The 10,639-nt window shown below is 33.2% G+C and overlaps 1 protein-coding gene across 5 annotated transcripts in view; it reads right to left on the reverse strand.

Moving 5' to 3' along the window:
* Positions 1–546: 546 nt before the first annotated feature.
* The window catches only part of LOC108724501 (monocarboxylate transporter 12), a 29,413-nt gene continuing 19,320 nt past the window's right edge, over positions 547–10,639 (reverse strand). For 3 of the 5 annotated variants that reach the window (XM_018450908.1, XM_018450907.1, XM_018450906.1), the window contains 10 exons: positions 6,515–6,818; positions 5,934–6,077; positions 5,644–5,849; positions 5,290–5,518; positions 4,521–4,978; positions 4,146–4,374; positions 3,878–4,053; positions 3,583–3,805; positions 3,215–3,462; positions 2,515–2,664 (listed from right to left, as the gene is read on the reverse strand). In XM_018450908.1, coding sequence (XP_018306410.1) covers positions 2,515–2,664; positions 3,215–3,462; positions 3,583–3,805; positions 3,878–4,053; positions 4,146–4,374; positions 4,521–4,978; positions 5,290–5,518; positions 5,644–5,849; positions 5,934–6,077; positions 6,515–6,818 — 2,367 coding nt within the window. Of the gene's footprint in view, positions 2,665–3,214; positions 3,463–3,582; positions 3,806–3,877; positions 4,054–4,145; positions 4,375–4,520; positions 4,979–5,289; positions 5,519–5,643; positions 5,850–5,933; positions 6,078–6,514; positions 6,819–10,639 lie in introns of all 5 variants that reach the window. The other 2 variants (XM_018450905.1, XM_018450904.1) reach the window with 2 other exon arrangements.

Here is a 10,639-nt window from a genome sequence, read left to right on the forward strand (position 1 = left end):
CGTAAAATTCGTTCCGCCTACATATCGAACGTACGCGTGCAAAATGTCACGCGAGCACACGCGCATTTGTCGATGCTATTTATATAATCTAATAATATATAGTGTAACTCTCTGCGCGGGATTTTCGACACGGTGCGCGTGCACGCGTGAGTGCATGCGGTTTTCGCATACGCGGGAACGCAGGTGGCCGTGTGTATACATACATGCCATAGTCGCGTTTGATTTGGACTACGAAAACGTGCAATCTATATTTCTTGCAGCGAAATCTCACTCCAAGAGAGTGAAAATACAACCACTCTTGAAAACAAGTGAAAATATTTCACTTCTTGAAAAAGAGTGACAATTTTCACTCATTTTAGAGTGAATTTTCACTTCAAAAGAGTAAAAATCACACCCCAAAAAAAAGTAAGATTTCATTCCTTTGAAGTGAAAATTCACTCTAAAAAGAGTGAAAATTGTTAGTCTTTTTCAAGAAGTGAAGGATGTTTGTATTTTCACTTTCTTGGGGTGAGATTTCACTGCAAGAAATTTAGAGTATATGCATAGCTTCTTCTTTTCTTCTTCTTCTTCTTCTTCTTCTTTTCTGCACGATTGTAAAACGAAACGTAAGTAACGTGCGATCACGTAAATTGTACTACGGTAATATTGTAATCGTGATAGGTGGTAGTAATTAGTAATAGCAGAGCAGCGGTGGCGAATAGTGTAATAGCACTGTTGGTTTTCATTATCGATATATCAACAATTCTTGTCCTTCTCTTTAATCTTTTTCAATTTTTTCTTTACCAACGACCGCGCGCGATTTATAATAGTAATTAATTATAATCGTTACGATGTCCTATGTACACAATGCACACGATGTTACGCGTGCATTTGCCACTCAACACGATTTACAACGAGCTCCTCGGTCTATATGTGTACATATAGATTTTTTTTACATATGTAATAATGCACACATACGCATATACGTTTGTTGCGTGCACGTCTGTAGGCATATATTTTCTCTCAAACATTAATTACATCGATCCAATAATGATCGTCACCGCCATAATGAAATTAGTTACATACATATAACTTTCACACACACACACACACATACATACGAGAAACACTCGCAAATCGCTTGCGCTTTGACAACACATCGCGCAAGACACGACGGCCCGAAATTACTTTTGCATTACTTAACGTGCTTCCTAAGTACTATCCTGCACAGTCAGTTCCATCAAACTAAACGCTTAAATCCACTTATACAAACTAGCTGTAGCAGACGAGACGCGTTTCTTTACACATCAATAAGAATTCTCTGTTTCGGATAATCAATATATTAATTAGTCTATCTAACAATGTATTAATTATTCCTTGATGAATACATTAATTGCGCGAGCTCTCGGCGAGACTGCAGCGTGTAGAGAACCCATAACTTTGTAATTATGAGCTTTATTTTTAGTTTAATTCTAGCGTTTGTTAGTTTAATTTCTAGAGTTCGTTACATACGTATGTATATATGTATATTTGTATATATATATATATGTATACTTGTAACTCTCTATAAATTATTTACACTATTTATGCTGTGCAACAGCGATATATTTGTTGCATGTAAATATTAATGATAGTTCACATTCTTTCCTTCGCTTATATGTATATGTGTATATATATTTATATATTTATATATATATATACATATACATCTGTCGCAAGTATGCAAGAAAATATCTCTCTGAATCATGAATATAATTCGAGTAGTATCTTTGGATGTGGCCAAAAATAGATTTAACTAACATGATAGGTCATTGGTGGGATTTTTCTCAATCAAGGATGGTCAATTGTATGTTGATCAGAAAAAAACATCGTCGTTGTTTCGCGTACACGAGTTATTTTCGCAAAATATGTTACAGTTAATAGAGTGCACAGATAAATTCATCTATACATTCTTAAGCGTCATGATTAAAACGAGTATCCAATCAGCGATACCTTGACCGATCCTTGTATGCTTGCATACCATATAATTATCAAATTATACAGTATCGCGTATTTCTACAATGCAGATTATACAATAATTTATACAAGATTACTCGATATGCACGTGCAAGAGCATTTTTTTAGTTTAATATTTTTTTCTTTCTTTCTCTCTGTCTATATATATATTGTATATATACTGCTTGATCGATACTGATTAGGTTAATAAAACGTTCTACCTATTATTCACTATTACATATAGGCAACTAACAGTAATTATCTGTACCTGATGGCATTTTTACACGTATATCACATTTATTCGCTCCGATAAAAAAACAAAAATAATATGACAAACATACAATGGTACATACAAGTCTATATAACTGTAAGTACGATAAAAAATTCCATCAGGTATGTATGCCACTAATTTGTGCTTTATCGATTAAGTGTGTAACAAAGAAGTACCTTTTTTTAAGACTTCAAAAGTAGCAGCCCTATCACAGTGTGGCTCGGAGTGAAGGCGATTTTTATAATCCGTTTAAAAAAGATCAGAAGTATTTATAAAACAGACTCTATTTGCTTGATCTCTTTTTCGGGTGGCTCTAAGGGTGACGGCGCAGTTTCTACAATCTCCGGTATATCCTCCTCATTCTCTTCTTCAATATCTTCGTCGATTGGAGTCAATGTATCTAATATCACAGGTTGAGTCTACAACAAGTAAAATAATTCGATAATTTTCATTTAGTAAGTGTTCGATATTATTATAAGCTAGTGAAAAATACCATTTATTAAAAATCTAGCAATAGAATTATTAAATACAAAAGTCACGGTATAATTAAATATTTACAGCAAGAGAAAATCACTGTAGTGGTGCTAAAACAATATTTTGAGGCAAGGAATACAACGAAATAATGAATTATAACAAATTTTATTTAAGAAAAGCTACGATTTTAAAAATAGACTCTCGTCCTCTGAAGGTTAAATAATATCGAGAGATTGGCAGGGACTGAAGTTACTTTTTAAAAATAACTAGTTACCGTTACTCGTTACCGAGTCAAAAAGTGACTGGTATTCATAAAGTTTGTTACGTTAATACAGCTCTGCGATTAGTTTATGGCATTCTTAAGATGTCATAAACCATAAACTATATAGAGCCTTATTAGCATCTTAAGACATTACTTAAAACGGTCTTAAAGTAAGAACGAATTATAAATATCGACTAAAGATTGAAAATTAGTCTAAATTATATAAGTCTTACCTGCGGTGTAGTACACCGTTTCATAGCAGGGGCCATGAAACTAGTAATAGTGCTTATAAGGAAGAAAAACCCTGCCATGAAGAACGGGATACTGTAACTCCCCGTTGAATCATAAACAATTCCCGCTAAGGGTGAGCCAATTATAGCGGCAGCCCCTCTGAATAGAATTAAAAGGCCGAAAGCGTTCGTTAACTTGTCTAATCCCAAGAGATCCACCAATATGATCGATGTTAATGAGATATATCCAGCTAAAATCCAAACCATAAGATAGTAAAAATATTCAAAATTTCCAAAATGAGATAAATTTTCATACTTGACAGTTTCAATTAAAATAATGGATGTTTAACAGTTGCGTAGTTGAGACTTACATATTGCTATCCCAAAAAATATGCTCATGATGATATAAGCGGCATAACTATGGCAAAATGGTGTAGAGGCTACTGCGATTGTAGATATAATTAAGCAAATATTATTTAGCAATAAGGAATCGACTTGCGGAAAGTCGGCGATATATCCACAAGCCACACGGCCTATGGTGTTCGTTATTCCAATAATAGATAATAAGAATGATGCAGAATTTCTTTCAATTCCCTTAAAAAAGGAATGACATTCATTGAATTATGCATAATTGAGTGATATACTAAAGATTGATAAATAACATACATCTAAGACCGCGGCATCCACCAGATATACGAAAGGAACATACAGTCCAGCCATACCAAACACATTGCTAATACCAATTAGAAGGAAAACAGGATCTTTCAATAAAGACATATCCATCATTGTCGCTAAAGCTTCCTTAAACGAGTCGGGTAATACCAAGCAAGGACACAAAGGTTCTAAAAAAATTAAAATTTATATTATTTTTCTGGCCTTTAATAATATTGTTTAAGTTTTATTATATATATATATATGAAGAACGTATACGTACGTTGTTGTGCTTTTTCGATATCGATATCTTTCAAATCACCACGTACAGATTTGGGAATAGATACAACACTCTGACGGTAATTGGCAAGGGATTTCTGGCTTTGGTATTCTGGTAAATTGACTACGCTACCACTGTAGAAAATATCCTTTCTCGATAAGGGACGGACAATCATTGGTTTCTCTTTTTGGATACTAGCTTTACTGGTAGTAAAAGTAATACTCTCACCATCCTAAAACAGAAAGATGACATGCACATGTTTGTTATTAGATTATTTAAAAAATATTTGTGCAAGTGACTTGTTTAGAGAAAGAATAATAAAAAGATATTTTCTTAATAAAAAAAAAAACATTTGAATCTGTTAAATATCTGACTTACATCAACCTCAGCATTGTTATTTCGCGATCCCAACATACTGCTAGTGGAAAGTCTCAGATGCAAGCTCTTTCTGATATCTCCATTAGAATTAAGCGTTGTCCTAGAATTCTTTATTGCACTAAGGCTAGGCTTGTAGCGTTCGCTGGTACTCGTTTTACGGATTCTGTCGAAGAATGGCACGGAGCCGTTTTTAGGCAAACCTTGAACGTGGGTCGTGAAAGCCGGCTGCGATGCGTTTCTGGGGATTATCGTCTTATTAAACTCGTTCTCGGGCTTCTCCGCGTCCTTCGTGTCTTTGGTTTCATCGATACTTTTCTTGCTCTTGGATTTGTTGGAAATATTTTTTAAATCCATACTGCCGCTATCACTGGTATGTCCACTGGATGAGTGCTCTTGCACCTTCACTTCAGATATGGTGGGAAGGGTTGGCACCGTCGGAACTGGTGTTAAAGGAGTTCCTTTAATATTACGGGTATTCAATGAAGTATCATATTATTATTTCGATTACTTGGGAAGCTCACGCGCCTGTACTTATGGAAACGACATAAATATTGATTTTGAAACAATTAAACTCCTGCTTTTAGAAAAAGAATTTTTCAATAATTTAAAAATTTTGAAAAAAAAATCAATTAAAATATTTTTACTTTATTTTTTAAGAAAGTATCTGATAACGTAACTAAGATGAATGATTGATTCAATTTTCCAATATTTGCGACTTACTCCATTGTCCCATCAGAATATATCAAATTTGATGGTCAGAGTTCCTTACCAGGCACTAATTGGTCTAAATTGAAGCTGGAATGAACACCGGGATCAATATTAATGGGCATTTTCATCCTCTTTTCCATGGATCCGTCCGGTAACTGCACCATAAAATAGGAGCCACCGATACTACCACGTTCCATTTGAAATCTCTTCTCTTCAGCCATTCTTTGCAGCAACGGCTTAACGGAGGAAGCTTTCGGATATTCCAGAGGTCTCATCATGGCACCGAATACCTAAAAATCATCTATTTTTTTTATCAGATATACGAGATGTAATCTCGATTAATCTAAAGCTTTGTGTTATGTCCCTGCACAATCAAAGCAGCGAGGAGCAGCGAGTGATTTCACTGTTTACTTACTGCACAATTTAAGATGAGGCCAGCCAGGATTAGGTTTGCTCCCTTCCAACTGTACGCCTCCAGCAACATAGTCGCAAGAGGCGCGAACGCGAACGTACCGAATCCCGATCCACACACAGCGATGCCAGTAGCTAGAGATCTCTTGGTTTCAAAGTAATAGCCTACACAAACTACTGCGGGTAGATATATCAAACCGAATCCAATTCCTAAAAGAACAATTGTAGATACGTGAAGAATGAAGAGAGTTGACAAAGTACAAAGAACGCTGATCAAAATTGATCGTTACGCACCTCCCATAACACCATAAGTCATCATAAGCATATTTACACTGCTCGAAAACGTCGAAAGTACAAATGCGGCGGCGCCTAAGAAACTTCCTGCCATACATACTGCTCTACAGCCATATTTATTCGTTAAAGCACTGACAACGGGGCCTATGACGAGGAAAAATTAACATATAATGTATATGTGTAGCGATAAAAACAATACGTCACGACACTAGAAGTTGTTTTAAAAACTATATTTAATTAGTGACTATATTTTAAGAAATATATTTAATTAGTGACTATATTTTTAATGACTATATTTAGTATGAACTTTATCGAAAACGTTACAACAAGGCTACAATCTAATCTTCTTTCATCAAAATAAAAGCTTATACTTGAGAATTTTGTCCAAAAAATAAGGTTGTTCGTTATTAAAAATAAGGTACTTCGCTATTAAATTTTTAGTATAATAAAATTTTTGCTAAGGAAAAATTAATTTTTTTCCTATAAAGGAAATGTCGTTACAATATTTTCCGACGGTGGTGGCGTATTCTAGGCTTTAAAATTCAGGTAGCGAAATTTGAAAGGCATTTCGCATATCTTACCAGCGCTGAGGTACATTCCAGACAGCAACGAGCCAACCCAGGCAGTTTTGCCTTTTCCTTCCCCAAAGTACTTAACGAATTCTCCCAGAAAGACGCCAAACGTGTAGGCAATGCCGTCCACTATCATGTTACACATGAATGATGCGAATACCACCACCCAACCATATCCACCATCCGGAGGTGGTGGTATGTCGTGGTACTCGCAGAGCGAACCTCCTTCATCCTCGGGCGAAGCTTCATCGCCACCTGGTCCATCAGTCCCCGTTAATCTCGCTTGTTCTTCTACTGAGTATTCGCTCTCCGTCTGGAAGAAAAATATAACGCATGCAATGATAACCAGTGTTATTCTCAACAAATGATACGTCTAAAAAACGATGCAATTTATACATTGTAAAATAAATGTTTATCTAAGGGATGTTATTCATTAGAAAATAATTATATTGTATCGCGCTTAGAAAAAGAACGTGAGAGAAAAGATAATTCAAATGTGAAATGCTTGTTTCTTATTCATGTCATAATTTTAACAATATATCTGCATAGCTTGCATATATATTGCCTAAAATATGGCAATTATTACGAATTGCAACGTCCACTTATGCATCGCGACTCAATTTTTTTACTTTGTGATAATTTAGCGCGAATAATTACATGATAGCGTATATTTGGGCCGTATATATTTTTAACAGTTTCACAGACAAACCAGTAAACACGTTGGCAAACACGCAAGGTACAACAATTAAGGGGTATGTTGTACCTCGCGTGGTACAAACGCGTTGCATTCGCCTTGAATGAGATTTGCTGTTCACCTTGAATGTCCGAAGAAAAAGCTTTCGTGTTGGTGCATAAATACTCATTCTCTAAAGTCTAATTCGTTGATTTACGAAATATAGTCGATTAGACTTCTCATCATTTAATAAATCACGACAAATAGAATATCTTTTTAAAATATTTAAAAAGGAGAGAGAGAGAGAGAGATACTACCATTTATAATAAATATATTAAAATCAGCAAATCAGAATATATTAAATTCAAATAAAATTGCTTTTAATATAAATTATTCGTATCAATGATAAAAATTAATTTTTTTATACGTTAAAAATTAACTATAAATTAGTCGCATGTTTCCAATTGTCTTTATGATTGCCTTTAAAAAATTATCTTTTATTTTTTGAACAATTATAAATAAATAAATTGAAAATCGCGCCTACTTATAATCAATAAGAATCTTTATTTTAGGCCGCATATGTGAGAACACAATCAATACTAGAAATTAAATGCCTATAACGATCGAAACTGGATTTTTCTGGTTGAAACTAATACTTAAATAATTCAATGTGAATTATAGTTATAATTTTCGGATTTTGTATTATTTTCTGCCTCTCGCGTGCAGAAACGTTTCTTTCCCGCGAAAAAAATAACGTTGCAAACACCAAGAACAAATGAGATTGTCGCACGCATACAACAGAAGGGGAAATTAGAGAATTCGCGCATATGCAAAACAGTACGCCAGGCTCGGCGATTTCGTTAATCGCAGAGTGTAATGTGAGAACATAGCGCGTACCGCGCACATTAGGATGATCTCATAACGCAAACGCCAGCATAGATATTAAATAGCTAACTGTGACTTAATCAGTTTCTAAGGCTGCATCTGGCCAAGGTGATACACGTCGCTCATGTAGAATGCAACGCCAAGATCGAATCGATAAAAGAATTGTTTGCGATCCAAGCCGCGTTTTGCGGAGATGCAATTATCTTTACTGGTGTATCATTAACGCGCAACTCGTTACACGAGAAATAATACTTTAAATTATAGAGAGAGGATGGATTTTTTAAATTTATTTCTCTATGTATAACGGAAAACATATAATCTAAGAATGATTATATAAAACGATTCTCTGTATTTGAAATTATATTTTTTTTACGAATAGAGATTGTCAATTTTAAGATATTGATATTCATAAAAAATATTGATTTAATCAGTTATTTTCATTAATATTGTTTATTTAACATTATTGCAAATTAATTAATACTGCTGAATAATTCATTAGGATATTTAATTTCGTAATTACGTGATCATGATCATTTAATGAAAAAAAAACAGCTTATTAATATCGATTTATTAATACGTACTAATCGAGAAGGGGAAATATCGAGCTGCACCCACGCAATGCGGCTAATCAACAACGTTTTAACGCAAGTGTTTCTATAATAATTATATAAGCTTATTGAGCCACGAGAATTAATGAGAAAGCAAAGTGCCCGAATGTTAATCACTTCAACAAACAGAGGAGACAAAGGGGAGTTTCAGTAATTAATAAACAACATTATTTATTCGAATTATTTATAATTTGTTTTACGCCCGTAATTTTACATCTCACGACAAAATAAGAACGATAGACTATCATTTTATATAATATTATTTTATATAATTATATAGAATATATTTTTATAAAATATAATTTGTACAACTTTTTAATTGCAGTTTTATTCTATGGATTCTGTATAATTTTAATTGCTTTATGTGAGTTTCATATACTGTTAGGTATCAAAAGAGCAATGGTAATCCAATAACTTGTGTTAAATAACGTTTTGTGTTATTTTTAACTTCCATGTATGTCAAAATGTAATTCAATTAGTGACGGATTAAGCATTTTGCCGTCCCTAGGCACCAACATCTAGTCGCCCCCGAGTGGCTTCATTAATTTATAAATTTAATAAAAGAGAAAATGGATAAAAAAAAGATTTATATTCCCGCATTAGCTGGTAAAAACATTCAATAATCCTTAATAAGCAATATAAATATAATGCATTTTTAACTGTATATTTAAAATATCGTTTCTGATAAAATATGCTCGTGTAAAAATGTTAGATTAACAAATTAAAATTTATCTCAACTGTGAAAAGTTTCTGTCTTCAAAAATTTGCCACCCTAGGCAACGTCCATATTAACATATGCTCAGTAAATAATAAACTAAATTTAAGTCAAATTTGGTATATTTTCGTAAGTTAAAGAATTTTTTTCATTGTTGTTAAATTAACGACACATTGAGTAGAAGCAGCGGCTTATAGAAATGATTAAACATAACTAATATTGGGTACAGTTTCGCTGAAATATCTAAAAATTTTGATAGATATAGATCTGAAAATAAATTTGGTTAAACTATCAAAGTAATTATGTAGGACGCTCAAACTGATGGCTAGAATATGGAAAATTTTTTTAGTATTCTTGTTTGAGTTTTCTATACAAATATTTGGATGACTAAAAATTACTTTTAGATCTATATCTAACTAAAAACTTTCAGATATTTCAACAAAATCGTTTCTTCCGTGTATCATTCGATATATGAACATGTATATATTATATAATTTCAATTATAGTCTGACATAGATTTCGTATAATTTCAGTTGCATTTTGTTGTCACACTGACAAAAAATTGTTCATTTGACTGAATTATTTGACTAAATTAATTTAATTGTAGAATTATTAATTGTAGAATTAACATCGTAGAATTATTGTGAAGGACACGATCAAGATTAGATTTTTGAAATTTTGTTTACACAATAACATAACTCCACAACATTTAAGTGGTATATACAAATATAATATTAAATTCACACATTCAAGTTCAAATATTAAGTACTCTAAGGCGAGAGATTTGTATCGACATTGTACAATTTTAATATATCATGTGAATATTATTTAACTATTATATAAATTGCGCACCAATTTATATAATAGTCAAATAATGCGCTGTGTTAACGCTCTCATTGTCCGTATATTATATTATTGTTTTTTAATTTAATTATCTTTATTTCTTTCGTTGGAGAATGTATGTATTTAGGTCAAATATAATATGTTTGATTAAACACATATATTAATTCTTCGATCTGTCGAAAATAAAGACAAACTAAATTAATTTAGACAAATGAACTGTTTTATTCTCAGTGTAATAAAGTTATTCGCGGAATACTTTGCTTGGAAAATTGTGCAAAATGTTGATTTCTTCTCTCGATCGGATTATTATCGCGATCTCATCTTCATGCGCGCTTCATCTCACCGCGAGCCACGGAGCCCCTAACGCTAATGAATTTGGATCAACGACCTCGCCGTGTCACGCGGCCGCG

The sequence above is a fragment of the Mycetomoellerius zeteki genome, unplaced genomic scaffold (genome assembly GCF_001594055.1).
Source record: "Mycetomoellerius zeteki isolate Tzet28-1 unplaced genomic scaffold, Tzet1.0 scaffold301, whole genome shotgun sequence".
NCBI classification, from domain to species: Eukaryota; Metazoa; Arthropoda; class Insecta; order Hymenoptera; family Formicidae; genus Mycetomoellerius; species Mycetomoellerius zeteki.